The 27,539-nt window shown below is 42.6% G+C and overlaps 2 protein-coding genes, 6 non-coding genes and 1 pseudogene across 8 annotated transcripts; all 9 read right to left on the bottom strand.

Moving 5' to 3' along the window:
* Positions 1-85: 85 nt before the first annotated feature.
* Positions 86-204, bottom strand: LOC120447363. The gene has a single exon (XR_005616035.1). It is a non-coding gene; the product is annotated as a 5S ribosomal RNA (ribosomal RNA).
* Positions 205-440: 236 nt separating this feature from the next.
* Positions 441-559, bottom strand: LOC120447352. Its single transcript, XR_005616024.1, has one exon. It is a non-coding gene; the product is annotated as a 5S ribosomal RNA (ribosomal RNA).
* A 236-nt stretch (positions 560-795) lies between these two features.
* Positions 796-914, bottom strand: LOC120447273 (annotated as a pseudogene).
* Positions 915-1,150: 236 nt separating this feature from the next.
* LOC120447256 lies at positions 1,151-1,269 on the bottom strand. Its single transcript, XR_005615933.1, has one exon. It is a non-coding gene; the product is annotated as a 5S ribosomal RNA (ribosomal RNA).
* A 236-nt stretch (positions 1,270-1,505) lies between these two features.
* Positions 1,506-1,624, bottom strand: LOC120447341. Its single transcript, XR_005616013.1, has one exon. It is a non-coding gene; the product is annotated as a 5S ribosomal RNA (ribosomal RNA).
* A 236-nt stretch (positions 1,625-1,860) lies between these two features.
* Positions 1,861-1,979, bottom strand: LOC120447330. Its single transcript, XR_005616002.1, has one exon. It is a non-coding gene; the product is annotated as a 5S ribosomal RNA (ribosomal RNA).
* Positions 1,980-2,215: 236 nt separating this feature from the next.
* Positions 2,216-2,334, bottom strand: LOC120447254. The gene has a single exon (XR_005615931.1). It is a non-coding gene; the product is annotated as a 5S ribosomal RNA (ribosomal RNA).
* A 3,075-nt stretch (positions 2,335-5,409) lies between these two features.
* LOC120446090 (odorant receptor 56a) lies at positions 5,410-7,284 on the bottom strand. The gene is made up of 6 exons (XM_039626880.1): positions 6,984-7,284; positions 6,460-6,890; positions 6,179-6,397; positions 6,015-6,116; positions 5,622-5,774; positions 5,410-5,566 (listed from the first exon to the last, which is right to left on the bottom strand). Exons 1-6 carry the CDS (start codon positions 7,282-7,284, stop codon positions 5,510-5,512), a joined length of 1,263 nt encoding a protein of 420 aa, XP_039482814.1. The 3' UTR covers positions 5,410-5,509.
* A 9,138-nt stretch (positions 7,285-16,422) lies between these two features.
* LOC120446663 (general odorant-binding protein 56h) lies at positions 16,423-17,050 on the bottom strand. The gene is made up of 2 exons (XM_039627734.2): positions 16,914-17,050; positions 16,423-16,848 (listed from the first exon to the last, which is right to left on the bottom strand). Exons 1-2 carry the CDS (start codon positions 16,968-16,970, stop codon positions 16,507-16,509), a joined length of 399 nt encoding a protein of 132 aa, XP_039483668.1. The 5' UTR covers positions 16,971-17,050; the 3' UTR covers positions 16,423-16,506.
* Between the last annotated feature and the right edge of the window lie 10,489 nt (positions 17,051-27,539).

The following is a 27,539-nucleotide window of genomic DNA, read 5'->3' as shown; positions in this document are numbered from 1 at the left end:
TGTTTTCATTCCGAGTTTCAGCCAAAAATGCTAAAATAATAACTAATAGGCAGCAAAAGGCAAAAAGCAAAAAGTTGGTCGACGAGGCCAACAACACGCGGTGTTCCCAAGCGGTCCCCCATCTAAGTACTAACCGCGCCCGACGCTGCTTAATTTCGGTGATCGGACGAGAACCGATGTATTCAGCGTGGTATGGTCGTTGGCGAAAGTCGATGGACTAAACAGTGTCCTTATGCACTAGAATTCAGTAATGTCTAGAAGCCAATGAATACTGTTTTGCAAATAACAATTGAATACCATTGGGTTTCACATTTCAAAGAAGATATATTTATAATAAGGCAAAAAAAAATGTGGATGTTTTCATTCCGAGTTTCAGCCAAAAATGCTAAAATAATAACTAATAGGCAGCAAAAGGCAAAAAGCAAAAAGTTGGTCGACGAGGCCAACAACACGCGGTGTTCCCAAGCGGTCCCCCATCTAAGTACTAACCGCGCCCGACGCTGCTTAATTTCGGTGATCGGACGAGAACCGATGTATTCAGCGTGGTATGGTCGTTGGCGAAAGTCGATGGACTAAACAGTGTCCTTATGCACTAGAATTCAGTAATGTCTAGAAGCCAATGAATACTGTTTTGCAAATAACAATTGAATACCATTGGGTTTCACATTTCAAAGAAGATATATTTATAATAAGGCAAAAAAAAATGTGGATGTTTTCATTCCGAGTTTCAGCCAAAAATGCTAAAATAATAACTAATAGGCAGCAAAAGGCAAAAAGCAAAAAGTTGGTCGACGAGGCCAACAACACGCGGTGTTCCCAAGCGGTCCCCCATCTAAGTTTTAACCGCGCCCGACGCTGCTTAATTTCGGTGATCGGACGAGAACCGATGTATTCAGCGTGGTATGGTCGTTGGCGAAAGTCGATGGACTAAACAGTGTCCTTATGCACTAGAATTCAGTAATGTCTAGAAGCCAATGAATACTGTTTTGCAAATAACAATTGAATACCATTGGGTTTCACATTTCAAAGAAGATATATTTATAATAAGGCAAAAAAAAATGTGGATGTTTTCATTCCGAGTTTCAGCCAAAAATGCTAAAATAATAACTAATAGGCAGCAAAAGGCAAAAAGCAAAAAGTTGGTCGACGAGGCCAACAACACGCGGTGTTCCCAAGCGGTCCCCCATCTAAGTACTAACCGCGCCCGATGCTGCTTAATTTCGGTGATCGGACGAGAACCGATGTATTCAGCGTGGTATGGTCGTTGGCGAAAGTCGATGGACTAAACAGTGTCCTTATGCACTAGAATTCAGTAATGTCTACAAGCCAATGAATACTGTTTTGCAAATAACAATTGAATACCATTGAGTTTCACATTTCAAAGAAGATATATTTATAATAAGGCAAAAAAAAATGTGGATGTTTTCATTCCGAGTTTCAGCCAAAAATGCTAAAATAATAACTAATAGGCAGCAAAAGGCAAAAAGCAAAAAGTTGGTCGACGAGGCCAACAACACGCGGTGTTCCCAAGCGGTCCCCCATCTAAGTACTAACCGCGCCCGACGCTGCTTAATTTCGGTGATCGGACGAGAACCGATGTATTCAGCGTGGTATGGTCGTTGGCGAAAGTCGATGGACTAAACAGTGTCCTTATGCACTAGAATTCAGTAATGTCTAGAAGCCAATGAATACTGTTTTGCAAATAACAATTGAATACCATTGGGTTTCACATTTCAAAGAAGATATATTTATAATAAGGCAAAAAAAAATGTGGATGTTTTCATTCCGAGTTTCAGCCAAAAATGCTAAAATAATAACTAATAGGCAGCAAAAGGCAAAAAGCAAAAAGTTGGTCGACGAGGCCAACAACACGCGGTGTTCCCAAGCGGTCCCCCATCTAAGTACTAACCGCGCCCGACGCTGCTTAATTTCGGTGATCGGACGAGAACCGATGTATTCAGCGTGGTATGGTCGTTGGCGAAAGTCGATGGACTAAACAGTGTCCTTATGCACTAGAATTCAGTAATGTCTAGAAGCCAATGAATACTGTTTTGCAAATAACAATTGAATACCATTGGGTTTCACATTTCAAAGAAGATATATTTATAATAAGGCAAAAAAAAATGTGGATGTTTTCATTCCGAGTTTCAGCCAAAAATGCTAAAATAATAACTAATAGGCAGCAAAAGGCAAAAAGCAAAAAGTTGGTCGACGAGGCCAACAACACGCGGTGTTCCCAAGCGGTCCCCCATCTAAGTACTAACCGCGCCCGACGCTGCTTAATTTCGGTGATCGGACGAGAACCGATGTATTCAGCGTGGTATGGTCGTTGGCGAAAGTTCTATTGGGAGCATGTTCTATTGTTTAAATTGACGGGCTTCGGCTCTACGATAGCTTCAATGAAGTCAAAGTAAAGTTGCTGCTCGTAAAAATACCAATGTCAATGCAGACTTCATAAATCAGTCCAATAGCTTCGTTTCGTTTGAAATTCTTGGAAAGAAGGCGTCGAACTATTCACGATTCCCCATCTCCCAGTGTCTAAATATTTTAACGACTTACGTGTCTATTTTCAAAGGGGTAGCTTCCGAAACCCCCTGGCCTTTAGTTCAAAACTCTCCCAAAAACCGAGGATGTCATGTGGGATGGGCGTGGTGGGGGCGGGTCAGTTGACGCTGTTGTTTTCATAAGTTGTTGCCTTTGTTGCATTTGTTTTGGCATGTTTATTGCACTGTCAACGGCAATGCATGAAAAGTTTTAGTTAGCCAAGTTAAGTTGTTGCTGGTGACAAACCCTCTGCGTGCAGGACCCGTATTTGCTCCCCGGGAGTTATCCGGCTCTGGCCTCCTCCAATGCCCAACCGTAACTGTTAATGTGTTTGAAGTCAAATTGTTTGCAGTCACGTGACCAACAGCCGAGGCAGCAGCACCAGCAGCAGCAGGAGCGTGAGCAGAAGCGGGAGCGGGAGCAGGAGCAAAAACAACTTTATCCATGATTAATCAGTTGCATTTAAATGTGCACGATATCCTGGGCGGTGCGCGTCCTCCGGTGACAACTGCAGTCCTTTTGGCCAAGCTCGAGTGCTCATATCCGGCCAACAGATGGGCAACAGACCTGCTTATGATTAATTCAATGCATTCAAAATTTAACTACAACTTCATTTCGCTTTATGGCGCCGGCTAACAAATCGGCGTGCGTTAATTAATTTTAATAACCATATTTATTTCACCTAACAGCTGGCCAAGTCACGCGTGTGTGTTGCCTTAACTGTGCCATCGTAAATGTTTAATGGCAAAACACTTAGTTGGCCAAAGTGAAGAGCTTTGGTAGCGCAACCAACAAACGTAAGCCCACTTATTTAAGTGAATAAAAATGTTTCTTCCGAATGGGTTTCCTTTTTTCCAGGAAAATAAATTTTATTACAAGCTGTTCGTTTTTAAATTCGAACGAATTTAAAGGGGTCACTGAAATCACTATTGTTTTTAAATAATTCGTTCGTTTAATATGCTTTGAAAAAAAGGAATTTAAGCATTACATAATTGCATGTCAGGCAGTTCACTTTCAGAAGTTAATTTCTGCTTCACAGATATGACTACGCATAATGGTAACTTACAATTCTTTGGCTTCACCTTATGTATGTATGTACCACCCTTATAAGGAGGTTTTGCTTCCTTGAAGGGGGTTTTCCTTTTGTGGGCCCGTTCCGAGAATTGCTTTGCCTTTGAATTCATTTCTTTTGTGGCGGTAGGGCAGCAGTGTATTGTAAATATTCATTACATGTGTGCAGCAAATTTTAATTTTTTCGCAAAACTGCAAAAACCCAAAGAGGGTGGCTCACACACTTACCATAACGCACCGTACAATACACTCGAGCTCCCAACGCATTTTCCCCTTGAGGGACTAGGGTTGGCACTCAGAGTGCACGACATTCATTGTGCTTAATGAACACTCGCATCCATTACGCTTGCATTATGTATGTAATGTCATAAATAATCAACAAAAAACGTGCGCAACGAAAACCATAAAAAATTTGCCAATATTGCTTAAAATACCGGCAACAGATGCCTAGAATTTGGTATGCCGCAATGCCATGTGGTTTCTATTTTTGCCAAATTATCTTTATTGTTGTGGTCTAAAAATATGTGTTTCAAGCTATACGAAATCTTTTTTAAGTACAAGAGGTCGATATTTTACTAGCTACTGAACTGCAATGTCTAACTAAGTAAAAACATATACAACATATAACTAAAATAATAATAATAATGAGTTTAATTGCGTATTTTGTAAGAGATTTTTTAGGTTTGATTTAACTTTCATTGTCATCTTTTACAGCTAATCGCTAAAATCGACCCTTATTGTTTAATATTTACCTATTTAGTAAGAGTTTAGTGCTTCAAAAACGATACCTAAGTGGCTAATATATAGAAGAGCTGAATCACCAACCCCTTCATTGTGTTATGTTTGTTTGAACAAATGTGTACTACAGATGTCGCGGAAATATAAAAGGAGTTGTATCTCATATATCAGCGCATTCCTCTATTTTTTCGAAAGGGTAACGCACTCCTTGGAGAGATTTCAATCGAGTGGTTTACCAACAACCCTTTTCACGCTGTTACCCAACTATCTGTGACCCTCGCTTTTTTTGTCACCCTCCGAGGACTTACATACGTGGATGGATGCCCAGGTTTTTCGGAATGGTTCTGGGTTTTGAGTTCTGAGTTCTGTTTTTAGGGTTCTGGGCTCTGGGCTTTGGCATACCTGCCGCGTTTGTAACCCCGCCATTAATACTCATTAGTAGCCGAGGTTCGGCGTGTGCCTTTATCAGCCATTTAGCCACTTTGTGTAATCCCAGGGAGCACAACAACCGCAACAAAATGCGTGTTTATTTGGGTGTGGGTCGCAGTTTGTTTTTATTTTTGTTTCCTTACTTTTTTTTTTGTCTATACTCTTAATAATATTAAAAAATACACCCAGGGGGACAACGATTCGGTTTGTTTGGTTAGTTTCGCTGATGGTTGTGTTGTGGTGGTGGCGGCGGTGGTGGTGGGTTGATGTATCTGACCGTTTTGCTGGGGCAGACGCATAAATTTCCTTTGTCTAAACCCCCAAGACAATTAGAGGCACGGCAGGGAAATAATGGCAGGGGCGGGGTAGGTTGGTAAGAAGTGCAAAAATCGTTTTATATCCATTGAGAAAGACAATATAACAAAACACATACAACGCCAGTGACATGCGACGTTTCTCAAGTGATAAATGATGTCGCCCGTTACTTGTTACTTGCATTGCCTTTTTGAGTAACAGGCGTCTCTTCAGTTTGAGCCACGTTTATTTGCACTGTAAAATGGTTTTAGCATTTCAACTTCTACATACATATGTGCCCTCTACCGTTGCCTCGGTTTTTGTGAGTGTGTGCCGGGCAAAATGAATTGCATGGCTTGTTTACTGTCATGTTAGCCAAACGAGTTGACAGGCGCAACGGCATTTGATTAGCCCTAAAGAAAAGGCTTTCCCCCTAATACAAGTGGGAGCTACGCAGCAAATTGAAGTAGCTGTAGGCTCCACGGCCAATCTGCAAAAGGAATGGCTTGAATTCGATGAATCCAATATCGACTCAGCAGCCTTACGTCGATGAAGGTTCTCAGATTCAAATCGACCAGCAGGGCGCGCATCTTCATTGGCCTTTGGGCATGCATCATCATAAAAACGAGCATTTTCTGCAAAGGCATTTCGAAGTTGTACCATCCGCAAGAAAAGTAAGCAAGGCTCAGTTCATCGTGCTGAAAAAAAGGGCACTTTTAGGAGGCTACTGAAAGGAAGTAAACAAAAATCATGCGAGTCAGACAATAGATGGCTATGGACTTTTTTTCTCCGTATTAATAGTGCTTCATCCGACATGTAAAACCAATGTGAGTGAATGTCAATTAAAAAAAAAAATGCAAGAATAAATTAACTTTCTTAGAAGGAGATTGACAAAATGTTTGAAAAATATTCCATGATATTCTTGTTATTATACCCACACATTCAACAATCAACGTGGCATGCCAATGATAGATCCACAGAATTCCAGCCATCACAAACAGGTAAATGAACATGAAGAAGTAATCCATTTTGCTTGGAACCTAATAGGTGGGCGATATTAAATATTTTCTAAAACTATAAATTAGTAAATATGTATGCTTACTTCGCCAACTGTCAAGGCAAAGAAGAGAAAGCATATGAGAACCGAAAAGATAATGAAATCTGCCATCACCGGCACGCAAATCAGTTGCTGTAGTTCCTGGACAAATTTTCGAATCCTTAGTTGTTCCCTAACAAATTCCTTGAAGAGTTGCATTTGCCAGAAAGTTAACTCACTGCCAGTAAGACGATTAATTTCCAAGTTTGGATTAAGCCGGGTAATCTACTCAAACACGAAATTTAAAATTTGTTAAATATTAGTAAGAAATAAAATAACTATATTACATCCATCTCCTCCACCCGTTTTTTGAGTATCTGCAGCTTGAGGTTTACGTACTTCATGAGGCAAGTGATAAAGGTGTGCCACAATGGGATAGTGGTGATCCCTAGCCCCAGAGCATACCAAGCACCCAAGTATCCAACCACGAAGTTATCGCAAAGTTCTCCGAAGGGAAACAGCTGGAAGAGCAGAATGGGGTGCTCCTCACCACGTCGCACTGCAGGCACATTGAAAACCGATTTGGGCAGAAATAGAGTCCTGTAGATGCAGTCCGAGTAGGCCATTAGGCCAGCAATGACCGAAGGCACCCAGATCAACAGGGTGATGGTGCGGGTATAAGTCTGAGTGGCGACCAGGAGTTCCATCTCCTGGCTATCTGCCTCGAGCAACAGGTTCTGGATATCCGAATGGGCCACGCGCAGAAGGGATATTACTTCTGAAAAACAAGGGTTTTTAAAATGCGACTTATTAAGTGATTTCTTATTTGATTTTATCAAATGAATATATTAATATTATAGTTTAAACTTACTATCTCTTTGCACGTAGGCATTAAAGGTGGCAATGGATACTGCAAAATACTGGACTGCGGTGGCGTAACTTGTGGCCCCATCATTGAGGTTTTCATAACCACGAAACACTCTGGCCAGCATTAAAGCACAGCTTAGCCAAATTGAAGCCGTCAAAATGGTGCACCGTATGAGACTTAGCCAAGGCCTATTTTGATCCTTGGAGGCCACATATCCGTACCGTTGGAAGTATCGCAGATGGGTTCCAAAAATGGGATCATCGAAGGTTGACGGCAAGAGCAGCAGATCCTTAACTTTAAACATGGTAACTGTTTAAAACTGACCATTTTCTAGTGCCTTTTATAGGTTTTAAGGTGCTAAGTGGATTGATTAGCAGGGGACACGTTAAGTGGCAATAATTGTGCAATAATTGTCGCTGTTTACTGATTTACCGACAGGTGCTGCAGTTCTGCATAGACGATTTGGTAATGTGCTAGGTGCAAGCCCTCCAGCCAGATGGCCTTCCATTATTTGTTGGCAAGTTTAAATTCGATTTGCATGTTACACTGTGCGGCACCCGAAACTTTGTCCACATTCAGGGGCAGGCAGCAATGTCAAATGTGTTTAGGCAGCGTTGCATGCGAGTGGGTGAAATTTGCTAGTGAAATTAAACTTTTTCCCAACTTGTTCTGGCCACTTTTCGAGAGTGTCCCTTTCCGGCGGTTGGGGCAAGAGTGTAATCAGGTAATGGAAAACGAATAAATAAGATGTGAGTGCAGTCCTTCTGGCTTTAATAAAATTAATTTTTCATCTCTGCTCGTTGGATCGAATCACAGGTACACAAACCAAGTGAGGGCCACAGTCAATCAAGTGGTCAGATTGCGTAGCCAACTATCGACCATCGACCCAAGTAACCAGTAACCTCACATGGCACCAAAGGTCCTTCCAACAAATGGCATTCAAGGAAGATGACATGCGAGGACCAAGAAACTGAGAGCCCGAGGCGGGAACTCAGAATCGGAAAACGAGAATCTCGATACGTTTTTGCATGTGACAATCATATGCAGGAGCTGAGTAATTCGCCAATATATACATGGGGCATCAACGGATATTGTATCTGTGGAGCGAAGCATGTGCGGCACGAGTGTGTCGTCTATTTCACAATTTGCATTTAATATCCTTGTGTGAATAATTTACAAATGCAATAAACGTAAATGCGTGGAGGAAACGCACTCAGACATGGCTGGGTTCGAATCCCCACTCCCGATCCCAGTCCATCTCGGAATTCGAGCCCGAATCCAGCATGGAAATGCTCCACAAGCTCCATGTAGCTTCGGGAAAATGGGCTGTGTGTTGTATTGTAGGGGAAAACTCAATGCACGCATATTTGTATGTTTCATGTTTGCAACTGTCTCTCTGATGTTTGTGTTTGCGTTTGCAAATGTGTAAATGCATTCGCAGCTCGGTCGTATTTGTCTGTCTGCTGGCGTGAAATTTGCTGTAAGCAATAAGCCTTTGAGGATATTGAAAGTCACTCGTTTCTGGTATTTACTAATGCGTTTGTTTCATGCTCTGCTGTAAAAAGGGAATGGGAAATCGGAAGGATTCGGAGGGATTCGGAGGAGTATCTATCTGTATTGGCCTGACTTGACTTGGTTTGGCTTGCCTTTGCTTGGCTTGGCGCTTTTCACGCCACATTTGCTGGGGCAGAGTAATCGGATATTAGCCCGCCTTGCTCATTGTTATGGCATATTTATTGGTAGTCGGAATTGCACACGATGCTGCGTTCAGTTTTGTGGTTAACCTGCAGCTTTAACTGCCCCATAACTAAGGGCTTTTCCCATCGAGAGTTCGTGTGGTCTGACTCCATTCCTTTTGACATCTTTGCGTGTTCTGTGGTTGCAATATCGGAATGGTATTTCCATATTTACTACGATTGCGGTTCATTTACAAGGACAAAAGTTCAGCAATTGTCATTTCAGCATTTCGCTCATCAAGAGTATAGTAAAAATATAAATTTTCCAACAAAGCATCTAAGTAATTTTCCTCCTATATCATCGTAAAAGAGTATCTAAAAGAACATCTCGTTTTCCGATGGTAATCCATCAACTAAGTATACTTCGCTGAAATCTTTTGCGAAGAACTCTAAAACAACTATGCAACTTTGTTGGCCATGAATTATAGCCACATTTAACCTTAAATAAAGTCTTTTAAAAGTCCATAGACTTTAAGAGTGGGAGGACTTTACTTGAGCTTTTGGCGCCAACCAGCCACTAAATTGTTTACACGCAATTTCATCAAAACAATAAATCATGCAGTTGAATCGGCACAACAAAGGCGGCGACAACGACGACGTCCGCTTTCCCGCTTTTCCGCTTTTCCTGTTTCCCTTCACAGACGAACGACGTGACGTCAAGTTGACATTTGGTGAAAATCAAATCAAAAGCATTTTTCCGCACAGCGGAAGTGGCGCAAGTAGCAAGTCAAACTTGGCAAACACACATTTATAACGCGAGCATATAGTAATGGGACCCACAAACACAGAAATCCCCAAGTACATAAGTATATCCCCTCAACACAAACATAACATATATATATATAATACATATATGGGGTATATATTTGGTCTGAATGCTTGACGGCCAGGTCATCAATCGTGTGGTTGAAAGAAGGAGCAGTCGGGCAGGCAGCTTCAGTTGCGCCATTTTATTTAATTTATAAGTATAACATTTAATATTAATTATACGCCACGTAAGCTCATTGCGCACGGCGCTGAAAAGCCATGTCCTTAACTGTGTGTGCGAATGGGTGTGTGCGATGTGTGTGTGTGTTTGCGGCAAAGGGGCCACAGGTTTTTATTTCGCTCATTAACTATGCACGTTTGTTGGCACTGCAATGGCCACAATGGTCAACATCGGTGGGCGACCAGGACGAGAAAGCCAGCCACAGGACCAAGACCAGGACCAGGAGCCCGAGAACGAGCAGAGGTCTGGATTCTGAAACAGGAACAGCAGAAATTCCCATTTAACCCTTGCTTTTCACTTTTTCTTTGGTAATGCGCAAGCAAAAGAAAAACAACCGTGAGATTGCAGTATATTTGAGCGATAAGTTGAAAGCGGTACACCCTTTGTTGGAGTTCCCATTGTTATTGGAAATATTTGATGAGATCTTTTGCGAAATACCTTTAAAAGTGTACATACCCAATAGAACATTAAATAAAACTGTATACAAAGATTGAGTTAAATTTAAGGTAAAGAGCTCTAAAGATGAGAGTCTTGAAATTACTTTAAAAGTTGTCAAAAAGTGAGAAAACAGATAAAAACAGATAAAAACAGGTGATAAAAAAAACATTATAGAACCTTAAGAAAAATTTCTTCTTTTCTTTACAAATATTCACTAAATTAAATTAAATGCTGAATAAGGTAAATGTATCCCCAAGACTTCAATATCAAAGATATAGGGCATTTCCGCAAATGAAAGAGCCAACGCGAAGCGTCCAAGTAAAAGTCCATAATGTTTAAATTGTGGCTCTCTACAAAAGCGAGAAATCAGCACAGCGAGTTTTTATTTGCATTAAGAAATTATAATTATGGCAGCTGCCACCTACCACTCCCACTTTTCCACCTCTCCGCCCCTCATCGGCGTGTTTCGACCGCTTTTGGGGTTACTTTTGCCCTTTGCCGTAGTTTGTTGGCTTGTGTCTGACGGGTATACTGGTGTTTCATGGCTCCCTGGCTCCCTGACTCTCTCGCTCCCTTGCTGCGTGGGGTGCACACTTTTTTAATTGAAAAGTGCAAAATAATGTTAAAGAAAAGTAAAAAGTAGTCGTGGCACAAAGTGTACGCCAAGTATCCCGACCCCGTTCCATTACTTGCCTTCGCCTTCGCCCCCAAACCCGCCATTTGGAATCCCGAGAGGCACGCCAACGCTGGTTTGTACTTGTGTAGGTAGCGAGTATTGTGAGCAGATGAATGCAGTTTGCTGCTTCAGTTTTTATCCTTTTGGTTTTTTTTTCACTGTGCCCTAGGGTTCGGAATACGAGGGCTGGGTTGCGTGTCCCGCTTCAAGGAGCCTTTCCAGGCATAAATTGTGGCCAGAAACGAGCGTGAGGATGGCTTGTTTCTTCTTGGTTATTTTTTTTTTTCGTTTCTAAAGGTGTGTCCTGGTGACTCTGTGCATACCAGCTAAGGGTGGATTAATCGTTGGGGTAAAGTGGTCAGTAGCGAAATCTTACAACTTTTAAAAGCCAGTTTACCGGCTAAGGGAGAAATCGTGAGAAATCAGTTTTAATCCACGTTTTATGCACGTACGTTAAAGAAGCCTTTGTTATATATATTTAAAACTTGAATGCAGATTATTATTACCGATTAAATCAACATGAAAATAAATACCAACTATATATTGTAACTTAAAATAGCTCTAGAAATAAGCCAAACTTTGTACCAAGTCGCATTCAAACACTTATTGACCAATTGAATAAATAAGATTACCTCAGGTCATAATCCGAATCATTGGTTATCGATACTATTTGGTGGGGGGCAATCTCAAGATATTTCCTTTGGATAATCAGCTTACATAATAAGTTGCCTTTCCACACTCTGCCAGTTATCTAATTTGCAGTGCCGGAGAATCAACACTTTGTAAAGCTGCCATAACAAGCGTTAAGTGGATGAAAGCCAGCTTCCCATTTATCGGTAATTGCGTCGTTCGCTGCGATTGTCGGGGCGTTCCATATTTCGCTCTTAGCTCGAAATGCATACAATTTGCGCTACTTATGCTAAAATCGCAGCTGCATTCCATGGCCATGGCCAGCAGTCATGGAGCACCTGGCTCGATTGCTGGCTGGTTGGTTGGCTGCTTGGCTGGCTGGAGTTCGACATCGTCTTCAATCGACAAAGGCGGCAAAGGCCCAATGAAGCATGTAATTCGCCCAGAACTAGCGCTACAAGTAATTTCAAATTGATGGCGCGAAAATTACGACAAGCGCTGTGAGCCAAAGTTAGCGAGAACAACCGTTAGTAGGCTATGGCAGCTACTATATAGCTCCAGATCCCAGATCCCCAGATCCCCCAACCAAGATCCACTCATCTGTGAAATGCAACTCGAAGGCGAAATTGCAGCATGCTGCATTTTATTTTGGTGCCCCGCAAACTTAATTGTGTGAGCCATCGACGACGGATGAAATTGGTTATGCCCCATGAGTCAGTGTGTGTGTGTGTGGCGCCTTTTAGACGGTTTAGTGCGCAAATTGGCCTACAAACTTGTCACCATTTATCTCACTCAGTGTCAGCGGCATCTTGGCGGAAGGTGGAGAGATCCTCCATAGCATATACCATATACTCGTACCATATACCAAACGCAAACTTATTCTTATTTCATCGCGCGTGCAAAACTTTGCCAGTCTGCCATAAAATGCGTGTCGAGAACACAAAATGACACTTAAGCGGTACGAGTCCTGTGCCCCTGACAATATTGAATATGCAGAGGGAAAAGCACAAACACACACACTCAATCAGGTATCATTTAGGAGGAACCATCAATCTTGGCATCATTCTCCATCTCCGACTGCGACTTTATCTAGAGCGGAGTGCAGACGTACGCATAGATATTCGCTGGCGGCACTGGCAAATGTATTTGGCAATGTTTGCCATTGTTTGGCCAACAATAACAATCGATGTCACCGGCAGAAGCAGTCGAAAAACGGCCCAAAAGAGCCCCAAAAACTAAGCTAAATGCTGCATCACTTGAGAAAAATCCCTCTTTTGTGTTGCATACTCTTGGGCGCCGGTGGAAATCGCTATGGAAACAGGCATCATCGCTCATGATAGAAATCTTGATGACGAAATGGTATAAGGTACATATAAGTTGTAAGGGATGAGAGTTTAAAGAAAAATGAAAGTGTTGTGCAGACACTTTTGTTGCAAGTTGGGATGTTCGACATGCTCATCAATCTGTCAGTTGCATTCAAATTTGTATGTTAGTTCTACTATAAGCGAGCATGTATCGAGTGTTTTGTATCAAGGTAGTTGAATGCTTTCCAATTTATTTTTAAGTGTAGAAGAACTTGTAGAAAAAGTTATAACTATGTCTAGCTTAATACCTGCACAATACAAATAAAACAATACAAAGTCTTTATTTGATAGAAAATATACATAGATATGGCGCTTAAATTGGTTGCTCAAAGAGATTTGTGGACCATAATATTTGCATCTCATTTACAGCGGAACTCGGGCCGCTCTTGAAAACTTTTGAACCTGGGGAGTGAATGACACTGGCTCTGGACAATTTAGCATGGGTCACGCCCATGGAAACGTGCAGGACCTTCAGATATTTGTGTGAGCTAAGCCCCCACAAGCATTCGAATTAACCCTTTTGGAGGCCATTGGCGGTGGGCATTGACATGGCAGAGCTAGGGGATCCAAATGTACCATCATCCTTTCGGCTCGGCACGCGCTTTTGTGCGAAAATATGCAATTGAAATGTTGAATAAATAAAGGCGTAAATACTTGAAGGGTAAGCCAACAGGGCAACAAGAAGTGTGCACATCCCGGCACCGTTGGATCCGCCAGATACACAAAAGTGCAAATACATAGGGGGAGACAGCACCACCAGAACACGGAGTACCAGAGTAAGCCAGCCCGTTATGCATTCCATAACTTTGCAGTCGTCGGCAGACGTTGACGCTGAAGCGAATGAATGAAAATATGCAGGCAACGTGATTCCGCCACAGCCCCCAAATGCCACTCCCACTGCCACCGCCCACAGACCAACACCCAACGCCCATTTTGCAACCTCGACCTCGACGAGGACGCCATATTGTTTGCGCGCCATTGGGAAACGTTACCGTTAGCCATCGCCATCAGCATCCGTTACCTTCTTCGCAGTTACCTGTTACACCCGAAGAATTCCTAAATGAAAAATATATTGGTTAACTCTTTGAAATGAAAGCACATTTCAGCTTTCTAGACTCAACGTTCTTGGTAGCACCAGTATATCATTTTAAATGGTGCTTGTATACAAACTTAGGAACATTTGATCATTGTATCTAATCCAATATGATTTTCTTAATAAAATCCCTATTAACATATAACTAAATTCAAACATAGTTTATGCTTTACCTAGACTGCTATACACTTCTCTCAGTGCATTTGGTACCTGCTCGGCAACAGCAAAAGCAATGGCAAAAGCAACATTCGTTTGCTGGTATTTTCTGTCGAGTTCAGCGTAAATTCATTCATTTCCACTTGAATTTACAATTATGCGAAACTGTTGTTGAATGGGTTTTGACTTGGCTGATGCCGAGCTGGGATTGGATTCGAGTGGAGCTGGGTTTTTCGGGGTATTTCTGCATTTCCCTTAGTCTATCACGGTCTGTGCATATTTCCTGCTTTTGCCATTGGCAGCGGCATCAGCATCAGCAGCTTGGCTGTTTAGCTCATAATAAACTGCGGTCGGAAGGTGAAGTCGATGCGAAATCTGAATGCCAAGCAGCTCAGCTTCCAGGAAATTGTCAACAGCAGCGGCAAGGAAGCTAGTGAATAGCATGTTGCCTTGGCAACGTTCATATCGGCGATTCTGCTCACTGAACTCCTGTTGGTATGTAATTAAGCTCATGTCTTTGGGTGTGAAACTGACGGATTACAAGTGGGGAGCTGTTCAAGCTGAGAAAAATAATCTCACAGCTTAAATTTGATTTTTTTTGTTTTCCCTAAGTATTAAACTGTTTATTATTGTGTTTTTGTGAACTATATTAATACAAATTTGTACAAGCTTGCGTTTATTTAAATGCTAGTTCCATAAAGTTCAATCTTTTTGTGCTCTGTGCACTAATTTCCACCCCTTTGAAAACGCAGTAAGAAGTCAAACATTTTTCGAAATACATAAATATTAATTGCTATAAAAGATATATACGCCTAGTTCCATCTCTTCTTAGCCCGATAAGTTTGCGACTGGGCTCGAGAGCTCTTATCCCACGCAAAGTAACTTTTTAGCAACAACTTTTCCAGGAGCGGGCCAAAACCATTTCAGGACGCAAACTTTTCAGCTGGCAACCAGTGCAATTCAATGTCAAATCCTTGAAAAAAAGGGGTGCATAAAAAGCGAAGGAAGCCCGATGGTCATAAAAACTCGGCAAACTAAAGTTCTGTTATTGAAAGTTCATCGATGAATGTGAAAGGAAAACATCTACCTCCAACTGCAACTCCACAGCCAACTCCTTTTTCCCTGCAGCTGGCAATGTCCTGGCTTGTCGGCTGGCTGGAAGACTTGCGGCGGCTTACAGCCCATTTCCTTTTGCTATTTTCAACATTTCTAGGTCCTTTTGTGCTCGGGCTCTACTAATTTCCTTCGGCCATTCCTGACAGTCCAGACACAGACATCCTTCGGCTGCATATCCTGGAGTCTGCTGCTTAGCCAACATTTGTATGTGGCCGATGCGTTGGCCGGTTGTTTGCATTTTTATTTGTATTTCATTTTCAATTGACTGGCAGCCCTTTACTCCTACCACCTCATACCACCTACCTGGAAGCTGCTCGGTCGGCTCTTTGTGCATTTCAGCCATTCATCAGAGTTATTTACTTTTTAACGAGTTGATTTCATTCAATTTGTTTGCCCAGGTTTCAGTGGCTATTACCGGAGCTGTCCAGGAAGCCCCTTGGCCCGAACCCAAACCCGAACCCGAACCCCAACCTTTACTTTCCTTTAAGCTGCAACTGAGCTCCATTAAAGTCAGTCACCCAGCTTCTCCTTCTTAGCTTTCAATCTGTAGATATTCCGATACCATTGAACTTCTCGCGTTGCGCAATTTTCGGTCCCTTGTTTTTCTTTTGGCTCCGTCAACTTTTTGGTGCCTTTGGCGATGTTCGGTTTCAATAAATATTTTCACAATGAAGAAATTAAAAATTCCTTGGAATACAATATGTAGTAGCCTGCCCCCAAAAATCGCTGAGAATCCAGCCGGCAGCGTCTATTTATATATGAAAACTTAGTTTGTCTTCGATAACAAAAACATGGGGTTGCAGTGTTTTGCGGGGCATAGCAAAGAGTGTCCCGACCCTGACAATTCGATTGAAATTGTTGCCGATGGCTATGATTTTATGAGTGCTCTGTTTGCCTTTTTGCCAAAGCGGTTCGTAATAATTAAATTGCTGGCATTTCACAGATGCTTTGGGAATATTTCACAAATTAGCCACCAAAAAGGGTAACAGGGTCAAAAGGGAAGTAAATATGGTATAAATGCTGTAGGGGTAGTAATGGTATGGGGTAGGCACTGTAAGATTGTGCCTTATATATTGTTTTAGGCACAGTTCCCGTCTATATTAAAAGACTTTACTAACATTTATTTCCGTCTGACCAAATTCTATATCTAACCAATATATCTGAGAAAAATGGGGATTACTTGCCTCTCTTATCATATTTTGAAAATCGACTTTTGTTAATTTTTGAATTAATGGTTTGGCTATATTAATTTCTACGGCAAGCCTTTATTGCTTTTGGACAGATTATGCTTTGCTTTTCTACCGACCGACTGCTGGGATTGTTAAGGCCCTAATGGGCTCCCTGGAAGCAGGACAATATCTTGAAGGCGGTGTCACAGGCATTGGCGCCCTTGACCGCGCTGCACCTGTCCAAATCCTTTGCTATGAGATCCTTAAAGCTCGTCTTCTCATAGTAGGACTTAATCTTGTCGGTCAGCAGTTTGCCTGTGGAGTCCATGAAACCGGTCTTGACCAAAATGCACTGAGAGGAGCACTTCACATTGTCCTTGGCATCCTCGGCCTTCACCTTGCCCGTTTGCAGGTCAGCCAGATCCTGTGGGGTGACTCCGTTCTCCTTGAGGCAACCCAACACTAGTTCCTGCGACACCGATGTGTCTAGCTTGGGTTGTTCCTTTTCATCATAATTTATATTCATGTTAATATAGTTTTACTGGTACTATGTAATAGCAAACTTACCGCCAAAATGCCTGAAAGGCAGACGAGCAACAGAGTCAATGCGAAAGTAGCCCTCATTTTAGTTCACTTTTTCGTTTACTAATCACTGGCTGAAATGACATCGGTTTTTATAGTACTGTTAGCAGTTTGCGTGACGCTTTGAATTTGCCAATTCTTATTGTCCCGCATATTGATTATCACTAAAAGATGAGACGCATTGGTCACGCTGGCTGACTAACTCCAAAAGTTATTGCCACTGTCAAGGTGTCTAACCTAAAGGTCGGAATAATTACCGATAGGAAAGTCTCTTAATTTTTGCTTAAAATAGCAATGCATTCTGAGAAATCCAAACAGTTGAACTGAAAGGTGCACTGTTCATTTAAAGTGAAAAGCTCTAAAACCAAAATATGAAAAATATATAAAATGTACTGCTTACTACTTAAAAGGTGTTTTAATACGTGCTTCACTACTTTTAGATTTTAATGTTAAATTTGGACTTTTATTAAGCACTAATTAAATTAAGGTTGCATGCTTGGCAGGGCATTAGAATGTCAGTTAATAAAACTGTTTAAATATTTTATAATTACTGCTGATATCTGCTTAATAATGCATAATTTATTATTCATTTTCGGGTGATTATTATCGGCGTGCATTTGTTTAGAATGCTCAAAGGCTATTAACGTATGGGTCAACTGAACAATTTGCCAATTTACTTCATTGCAATTTGCGTTGAAAATACCTTGATTAATTTTCATGCTCACCCTAGTGCATATTTTAATTGGAACGAAAGGGATTCATTGTCCCAATGGCAACGGTTAGATAATTCGGATATTTCGTAATTGCATTTGTACGGTTTTATGGTAATTGGCTTTTTTGCACAAGCAGTGCGGCTAATGTTGCTATTAGCACTATGAATATTATTATTATATATTTCATATAATATTCGCGTGGTGCGGAAATTTTCATTTACTTTAATGCGTTTTCAAACGCTAATTGAAATCCTTTTAGAGTAATTGCAAAAAATGTAATAGCTCTCAGCGGGCAAGGAGCTGGCTTTAGTTAGTTGGCCGGTTAGTTGGCCCGCTTGCCATCTCACAGTTGGTAATTAGAAGAACAAACTAATTTGGTAAATTACTATTTAGTGGCCCCCTTTCGCATGGACCACTTGGCCACAACATCTGCGGTCCACAAAACGTAGTTTTTGGGCTTTGAAGTTGCGGCCTTTGAATTGCGCCAAAGGACATTCGAACAAATGGCATCCTTTTGAGTGCTTGTAGGTGTGTGTATCCGTGTGTACACATTGCAATTGCTGTCGAAACATCAAAGCTATGCGAGTTTTCCAGTTGACTTCATCAGTAGATTGTGTGAAGTATGCCAAAAATGTGTTGCGAGCGCTCGACTCGACCCGTTTTTGCCATTTTCCTACGCCCGAGCGAGTAGTTCGCTCAAACTCGCCTTAAAGTTGCTCTTTAAGCCCCTGGACGGAATGCGGGACCATTTCTCCGGACTCCGAAGTCTGGACTACAGGCACGTGCTGCCAAACCGGATGGAACACGCGCCCAAGTCCGGACTTCGAAACGCTAACGCGATTGCCCCGGTGAAATCCAGTGCGCATGGTAAAATAATATTGGCCAAGCTTTTAAAATACATTTTACATCTACTTCAGTATAATTGACGCGTGGCCTTTGTGATATAGTCGCGTCAAGGAAATTTGAGATCGAAGGCTCATCAAAAAAGTGGTCCGTGGGCAGGCAAGCGATTCAATTAGTTTAACGCCCCAAGGGCATTAGCAATATTGCCAGCGACCGCGGTTCATCTTACACCAGAAAATGTTGAGCCAATTGAAAACTTTAATTTACAAAAAAATATCTCAGTCTATATCTCAGTCCGTAAATATAAAATAAACAAAAGAAATGTTAGTTAAAAATAATATGAAATTTTTATATGAGCTAGGCTATATAAAGCCAAATATTAAAATGAACTGAAAAATAAGAATGCAATGAAAACATGTTTTGCTAGACTTGGCCACGCTCTACTTGAAAATTCTATTCCCCTGGAGGTTCGTTGTTTCCATTTCAAGAGCCTACGCAAAAAGTGCGCCATCGAAATAACATAATTCACCTGGCAGCAGGACCTGTGCTGCCCACCAACTTAACTTCTCCAGAACCCAAAGCCACAAATTCTGGCACAGGATAAATATGAAATGCAGCCAGGCATAAGAAGCCAGCACAGACCATTGACAGCCAGAGTGGCAGCAAAATGGGGGGAATGTGTTGGGGGGTTGGGGTGTTGGGGTGTTGGAGTGTTTCCCCGATTTGTCCTGCTGTTTAAAATAGCAAACTAGACCAGGCTCCTAATATGTCCTCCGGCTTAGCGCCCATGTGTGGGTGTGGCCGGCTATTGTCTGACTACGGCTTTACAACTCATAAACAGCAGTCTGCAGCCCACTCCTCGCTGGTAATAACAGTTTAAGCTCGGGGCTCTGTCCAAAAATTGTCCACATCTCGTTGTTTAATTTTTTTCCTTTTTTTCTTTTCGTCGACCCACCCTCTGTTCGCTTCTTGATAACAAGCATTTTTACATGTGCTAAAAAAACAGAGAAACGGCCCAAAGTCGGGGGGGGGGGGAAGATGGAGCTGGCCTGAGGCCCATCCCCAATGGGCTCTTCCAATTTTTGGCCTGGCTGCATGTGCGTTTATGACTTCATAATGGCCAGAGATGGGGATCAGCTACAGCAGGAAGCAGGGAGCCGGCAGCATGGAGCAGGGAGCATCATCTCACCCCAAGGATATGCGCTGCATTGCGGGGTGGTTGCTCCTGCTCCTGCTCCTGATCCGGATTCCGCCGCTGCTACGTCTATGGATTTGCGTAGGCGTGGCGTTAACATGCGACTAAGTCCTTTTATATCCCGAAGCATTCGCTTAGGCTTACGGCTCAGCCTCAGTTTTCATCTATCCAACTCCAGCTTCAGTTTCAGCTTCAGCCACGGCTACATATCTTGGGTCTTAGACCATCATCAATTGCTGTCCCCATGGTGTAGTTAGGCCCGTGGCCCGAAACCCCGGTCCCGGCTTATATAGGCCAGCAGCAGAATTTAATGCCGACCTCTGGGAGCTATTGCGGCCAGGCCAAGACCAATGGCCCAGCAACAGGAGCCTCACATCGCATCCCCGCCATCGCCGTGGCATGCAAGTTTTATGCTCATGTGTGTGCTCTGTGCCCTGTGTTTTATAAACAATTTTAAATTGCTGGCCTCCCCCCGAAAATGAGAAGGTGGCTTTTGCTGCTTTGTAGGCAAATTGTTTTATACGTGCGTTGGCTGCTCTGCAGTTTATTGGCCAGGTCCAGATTGACGGTATCTTTTTGGGGGCCGCATAACTTTGCATAATCCCAGCGAAACTGAAACTATGTGGCTACACAATGCGCCACATTAACTTGCGGCCCCCAGGAGCACTCACACATTGTGGAGGCTATTGGCTATATAATCTCGGCAGGAGATGAATAAAATCCAAGATGATGCGGAAAAAATTAGAAATAAGCGCAAAATAATAAACCATTCAGTGCGCCAAACTCTCAAAAATAATATAAATAGCTAAAAAAAAAGGAGAGTTGAACAAGACACAAACAAAGAGACAAACAAACAGGCATCGTAGCCGTGGATACGGCAATGCGCCATGTGGCACACATGCTGCACCACTCAACCACTCAGCCACCGAGTCACCCATGCCACCCGAACCAAGCAAACCACCCATCCCAGTCCCAAATCCGTGCTCCACCTTTGGAGGCAACCGGCAGACCGCATGATTTCATCTTTCGCTTTCGTGCAGACAACTTTCGCGAGGAATTCACGGAGCGCGGAATGTGGAGATACCCTTTTGTGAAGGGAAAGTGAATTCTAATAGTGTTACTTTTAAGCACATACATATATAAAGAATATTAATACACTATATAAAAAAACAAATAATTTGAAAGCACTATAAACTTCTTCGAGTGATAACATCGATATTGCTTTATAATGGAATAGAAATAGTTTTTAAGGATAGTGTTCTCCATCTAGAGTATCCTAGCCTCGTTCTTTAGTCCACTGGGAATACGAAATTCATTTTTTCATTAAATTCGCCTAAGCAAATGCTAGCCCTGCCATAGAAAAGAGTATGGGAGAGATGATTTATGGAGCAGACTTCATAAAGTTCATAAATGTCGCGGCAAGCAGGCGGTTCGCAAAAAGAGGTGTGTGTGCGTGAGCCACTGCCAGTGTGTGTGTATAAATGTATGTGTGTGTGTGCGTTTATAGTATCTGTGTGTTGGTGAGACAGACACTACAACAACAACAAAAGCAACATTAGTAACCACAATCATGCATTTGACACTTTCACCTAGCTGAAAAAATGAAAAAAGGGGGCACAGTTTTGCGCATTTAATTAACTAAAATGCTATAAATATGATTTTAAATTAATTTACTTGCGTGAGTTATTATATTACAAAATGCACGGTGTGTTCGCATTGGAGTGGCTAATGAAAAGTCAAGAGAATTGCGGCCTAATGGAGGATGTTTTTTGCCTATGGGTGGCCGACCTAGATGAAATCTGGCAAAGTGCCATCTTGTGTTCCAGATTTCTAGAATCTAGATTTTCGCCAAATTTATTTACGCCTTTGATATACATTATTTCGGATGCCCGCTGGACTTGTAATAATTTATTTCCCAATTTCGCGTTGATCTCTCCATTTTCTTTAGTTTCAATTTTGCTCTGTGTCCCACCTTGTTTTCCCCAATTCAATCTCCATCTTTCAGTGTTATGGCAGGGCCAAAAAAAAAAAAAAAGAAGGAGGCTAGCAACCATCAGAAACTAATTTCGTGCTGCCCATGGATCCTGGCACCTTACACACTTTCCGATGTCCTTGTCCCCAGACGAAACCGATGGCGGAAAGCTGCCAACCGCATTTGAGCCGCCGTCGGGCGTTTCGGAGGGTATTAAATTGTCTGGTCGCATATCGCGGCGTAGTCAAATTTCCGCCGTACAGCCAAACACTCCCAAAAACCGACGAACACTCACGTGAAAAGCCAGGGGCACAGTGCCGGGGCAATTGCAATCTCCAATTTCAATCAAAAAACCGCCGGGTGGCGGATTCAAACGCCCTCAGTTGCAGATGCAGTTGCAGATGAAGGTGCACAGCCAAAAAGATGAAGTATATTTACTCAACGTTTGATCTTAAGAAGCAGGTGCAAAAATGCATTCTAATTGCTTTAACTGTCTGAAATTTGGGATACCCTACAGTTAGAAAATTGCAATTGATTATTTTAATGAAACGCTGATAGTTTTATAATAGAGAAAGATCTCTCAGTGCACAGTTGCAGGTGCCTCGGATGCGAAGACCCCAAAGCTTCTCCGAAATGAAAGTCAATATAAAGGTTGATACATTGCGCAGCGGAACTGAGTGGAGCGGAACCTTTGATGCGATGCATCAGCCGGCTGCTGACACACCAGCCAGGTTGATAAGCCGTCGAGCAGTCGATGAAATGGCGGATTGAACTCCTGCGCTCCTTTTTCGTCCTTCGGATTGCCATTGCTGCTGAGGGGGCAAGAAGGAACATCAATTTGGAGAATACTTCCACTGCGACAGAGCATTTTATTAGTCAGCCCGAAATGGGCTGCTGAATTCCGCAATATGTAAGTATATGCGCACTTTTCTGTCAGGCCATAAGCCTGCCTGCCAATTTGGCCTGATTTGTCAGAATTGATTGCACTAATCCTAGTGGCAACTTTCTCAGCCTTATTGACAGGCTGTCCCATAAAAATGAGGAGCTGATGATGATTAAAACCTAATTATACGTTAAAAAAAAAAGGAACGAATTTTCAATGTGTTTTGAATATTTATGAATTCGTTAGGAAACCTTAAAAACATTTGCCAGCCACACCCACAACAACAGTGATAAGTTTGCCAAGACAAAACAGGGAGAACGATATCACCGACCGAAAAAAAAAGTTGAGAATGTAAAGGAGAAAAATATTGTCAACAAAATTGTGTTGTTTGAAAAGAAAGAAAAAAGTGGAAGCGTCGAAAAAATTAAGCGGAAAAGGCAGCAGAAAATATCACGTAATATAAAAACCACTTTGATGAATACGCCGTGTGCATATAAAGCAGCTTTCAGTCCTGAGAGCTTCACACAAAAGGGGCGCGAAAGTGTCGCCGTTGTGGGCGTGTTCCCCGCAGGGGGCGTGGTCCTGGAGGCGAGACTTGGCGACGCCTTTTGTGAGGCAAGACATAGTCCTTGCGATCCACGAGCACTTGTTGTGCTTGGAGGCAGGATGTTGTTGCGGCTTACGCGGCGTATGCGTAACGGCATTGATTGGCCGTGGATTGAAGTTTGGCGGCAATGAGATAAGGAATTACTTACGTATACGTTAGGTATGCATCAAATATGCTTATAATTGTAGGTAAGCTAGATTTTCAGGGATTAGAATGCGCGTTGAGCGCTGCATAAGCAGCAGATAAGTTGGGCTGAAGAAAAAAGAAGCACATTTATATGTGCTGGTCTCTAGAATTTAACTTTACTTTTCATATTGTGAGTTTTGAATTTTAGAGCAACTAAGCCAATCATAAATAAAGTGTTATCATTAAGAGAGATTTGCCCAACCTCTATGAGCGTAATTTCCATAATCAAATTGCCCAACAAAGTGCCGTGACCCCCATACACACACTTTGCGATCCAATAAAACCGAATGAGTTGAGGGTTGGGTTTGGGCATAGTTTGGTGCGATATGCACATCTCGCTGGCCAGAACGCAGCTTCATCAAAAATTCGAAAGCAATCAGCTCAGAAATCACCTCAACGCCAACCTACAATCTCCCCGGAGGCAACACACACTACTTAAAAATTCCACCTGCTCATAAATTGGCGTTGCCGTCGCACCACCCCCCACCCACCAAAAAGAAAACGGATATGCAGTGGGGAAAAAGGACACGAACTCTGAAGGGAATAGATGAGAGTTTGGGGGGTTGTGTGCCCCCCATTGCCATTTCGGGTTTCAGAAATATGGCAAACAATTATGCGCTTGAGTTTTATTACAAATGCCCGGCAGTTAAATAAGCTCCTGGATGGGGCGACATTGCAGGCGATAATAACCACGTTCCACATGCATCCTGGAAACACCCCACGACCAGCCCAATGCCACCCAACACCACCCACCACCCCACCCATCGAGTGACAGGCGAAAGCGGAAGCACAGGAAATTTGTACCCTTTTTCCTTGCAGCTCGGCGGCATTATCTTAAAATAAGTAAGCTATATAAGTATGCATATCGGGTGGTACCCGTGGAACGGGTTGCGTTTCGTATTACGTCTTGGCCTGGTGGACATGTGACTACATTCGACTTTGCCTTTGCCTGTGCCTTTGCCATTGCCTTTCGCCTTCAGCCTTTGGGGCCGTCTGAAGGGATACCCAGCCCCCCACACTTGCGCATATTTCAACATGATACGACAGCTTGACAACATTAAATTTGCATTGCTCTTGCCGGAGTTTGTTTATGGAAAAATGGAGGGTGAGAAGCGCTCGAAAAGCTGGGGGAGGGCGGAGGGAGTCAGCCAACATATGGCAGGGCAACCAATACCCCGCATACTTGCTATACATATATACAAATGCAATTTGATGTCTGGCTCGCAGCCCCACGGAACCCATCCTTTGGGTTTGGCTACAATTAAAGTGATTGAAAAATATTTTCCAAGCCATTTTGTGCGCCAAAGAAAAGGCAAACGAGCTTACGTTTTACCATCGGAGCTACCCTGTTTTGGGAGGGGTAGTTGCGGATTCTAAGGGTATCAAATGACCAGAAAGTTGATGCTCGCGTAAATGAAAACGTCTTTTTAATGTTAAATATATATTAAGCCAAGAGAACACAGAATTTAACATATTATATATATACATATCATCAATATATATATACAATCATAATATTTTTTAAATCGTTCTTAAGTCTTAAGAATTTCTTGTGGCACCTTGAACATTTATTTCTAAGTAATAACTACACTTAATATAAATGTTGAATATTTTTGATATATGTTAAAATTGAAACAATCTTTTCCAGGATATCACTTAGAAGACTACTTCTAAGACATCCACTCAATGTTATTTTTTCAGTTGCCTCTGTGAAATTAACTTGCCGAAGTGCACCCACGCACACACAACTCAACCGAACACCAATGGCCTGTGTACTGGGTGCTGTGTTCTGGGCTTCTGGTGGTCGAAATGGATCGGTTGGGAGGGGGGTGGGGGGCGGCGATGATTCGCATTGGGGTACTGGGATTGAGATGGCAAATGGGTCTTCAGAAGTTGTTGCATGCATTCAAGCGCAAAGTTGCAGATACAAAATTGGTTAGCGAGTGGCAAAAAGTGATTGGCGGGCACCCATCCAGCGATTCGCGTAGCGGCCTTTATGACATAAAGGCCAATTATGTTAAAATGTTGGCGGGCAGAAAAACCGAGAGTTTCGAACAAAGTTGAGTTGCGTCGCGACGCGACAATTCCGTTTACTGACAGCTAATAATGCGGCAATAGCTGCAAGGGTCCTTCGCCGATGTACTGCGTATGTCCTGTCGCGATTTCGATTCCGATTCCCCACAAAACCCCTCCCTCGAGTTGCATTGTCAACGCGTTCGCCTGATGTACGGCACATCCTGTGTCAGTTCCGGCCGTGCACGCGACAACTTTCCTTTCCAACCTCGGTCTATTTCCTCGTAAACCCCGCAGACCCACACCCATATCCACTATCCATTTCCCGCCCGTCACTAAAAGGCCGGGGCGCAAAAAGTTCGCGTCACACTCGAATGCATCTCGTAGCCCAGTGACAATAACTCAAATGCCAAGGGGGTTGGGTTCCGTAAACCCCGAAACCCCGAGTCCTGGAGTCCTTGTGCCTGCGTCCTGCAGATGGACCCATCGCTTAGCAAATGACTGTGATTTCCAATTTTTTCTGCCGCATTTGAGCCGAGTTGAGCGCGTCCCGTGATTAATGTTGTGAATGCATTGTGGTAGGAGCAATTAGAGCACTGACAAGCCCTCCAAATATCTTTACAAGCTCTCCTCTCAAAGGGGATCAAAAATGCTAACATCTGTGCCGACAGCCGATGGTGTGTCAAATGGGACTAAATGGTATGTAAAATATGATCACATGACTCGGAAATCAAATTTATTAGGGCTATAGCGCAAGATGGCAACAAGCATTGTAAATACATCTTGCAGTTTCAAATTAATTAAATTAGAAACTACTTTGGATAAAGATTTTATAACATGTCAGGATATGCTCATCGATATATATAAATCCAATTAACTTTACTAGAAGAATAATAGATCGAAATGATTTTTAGTGCCATGTATGATTAATGTAAATTGTGAGTGCTAGTAGACGCCAGACAAGAGATGCTGCAATTCCCAACGCCATCATCCACAACTGACACTTTGGAAAAATTAAACTACGCCAATATTCATGCTGTGCATAGGGCAGAAAAGTAGAGGAAAAATGAAAACACTGAGCGAGCATTGAAAAGCCAGAACCCCAAAAATGCAAAACCCATTTGCGAGTACAACGCAAAGTAACAACAATGGCAACAACACGACTCGCATTATTCCCTTGGCGTATTTTTGGTGTGTGTATTTTTTAATCAAAAGCCGCAAATTGCCGCAACGCAAAAAATGACAATCAACCACCCCCAGGATGCCAGGATGCCAGGATGCCAGATACCATATTCCAGAACCCACAGCCCACAGCACACTGCCCAGATCCCCAGTTCCCAGTTCGCAGTTCCCTGAAACGGGAACACAGGAACAGGATCTACAGCCAGGACCAAAGCCCAGACAAAGTGCCAGTGACTCCGAGTCCCAGACTGCTGTCCAATACATTTAACGCCTGGCCCAACTATGAAAAAAAGGAAAAACTCTGGAGCGAGCACCCAAATAATACGACGAGCGACGAAAAAAAAAAAAAATTAAAATGACGAAAGAAAAGCGTTGGAAATGGCTCTGACATGTTGCCTTTGACATGCATTTGACATTTGACAGATCGCGCATACGAAGGGGACGAAGGGGCGTTTCAAATGAAATGACTAAATTATGTGCAAAGTGGTGGAAACTGGAAACTGGAAAACCGGCAAAACTGTAAAATTAAAAATGCGTTTCCCAGGTAGATTGTGGCACTTTTTGTGCAGCCACTCGAGCGTCAACATTTAACTGTCATAACTGACAAGCGCGGTGGGCAGGGTTTTTTCGATTTTCGGTTTTCCTATTGGTATTGGTGATACAAGTGCGATTCGGGAGGCTCAAAGAAATTGCCTTTCGGTGGTATCTCGTGCGTCTTCAAATTTCTTATCTGCCGAGTGCCACTTGAGGTCCTGGCTTAGGGCAACCCTTTAGTGGAGCAGTTTGATTGACAGACCGCAGCAACCACCAAAGGCTGCCACATCACCATCATCGTCCTTCGAGTCGCTCTCATCAAAGTCCGTCCATCGTCTGTATTTGAGTTGCATATTTACTCATTAATAGCGATAAGCGCGTTAAAGTTGCCGTTAATGCGCACCACAAAGATATACAAACGTCCAATCCAAATCCACAGTGGTTTGGGTTACCAATCATAATTATATTGATTTCCTTTGCTAC

This window comes from Drosophila santomea, chromosome 2R, assembly GCF_016746245.2.
Source record: "Drosophila santomea strain STO CAGO 1482 chromosome 2R, Prin_Dsan_1.1, whole genome shotgun sequence".
Lineage (NCBI taxonomy): Eukaryota > Metazoa > Arthropoda > Insecta > Diptera > Drosophilidae > Drosophila > Drosophila santomea.
Note: the sequence above shows the minus strand (reverse complement) of the source record. Positions and strands in the feature narration are given on the sequence as shown.

Coding starts and splice junctions, on each gene's coding strand:
- LOC120446663 (XM_039627734.2), bottom strand. CDS start 16,970: ATGAGGGCTACTTTCGCATTGACTCTGTTGCTCGTCTGCCTTTCAGGC. Junction 16,849..16,913: donor GCCTTTCAGGCATTTTGGCG/GTAAGTTTGCTA, acceptor TATGATGAAAAG/GAACAACCCAAGCTAGACAC.
- LOC120446090 (XM_039626880.1), bottom strand. CDS start 7,284: ATGTTTAAAGTTAAGGATCTGCTGCTCTTGCCGTCAACCTTCGATGAT. Junction 6,891..6,983: donor TGCCTACGTGCAAAGAGATA/GTAAGTTTAAAC, acceptor CTTGTTTTTCAG/AAGTAATATCCCTTCTGCGC. Junction 5,567..5,621: donor ATCTGAGAACCTTCATCGAC/GTAAGGCTGCTG, acceptor TTCCTTTTGCAG/ATTGGCCGTGGAGCCTACAG.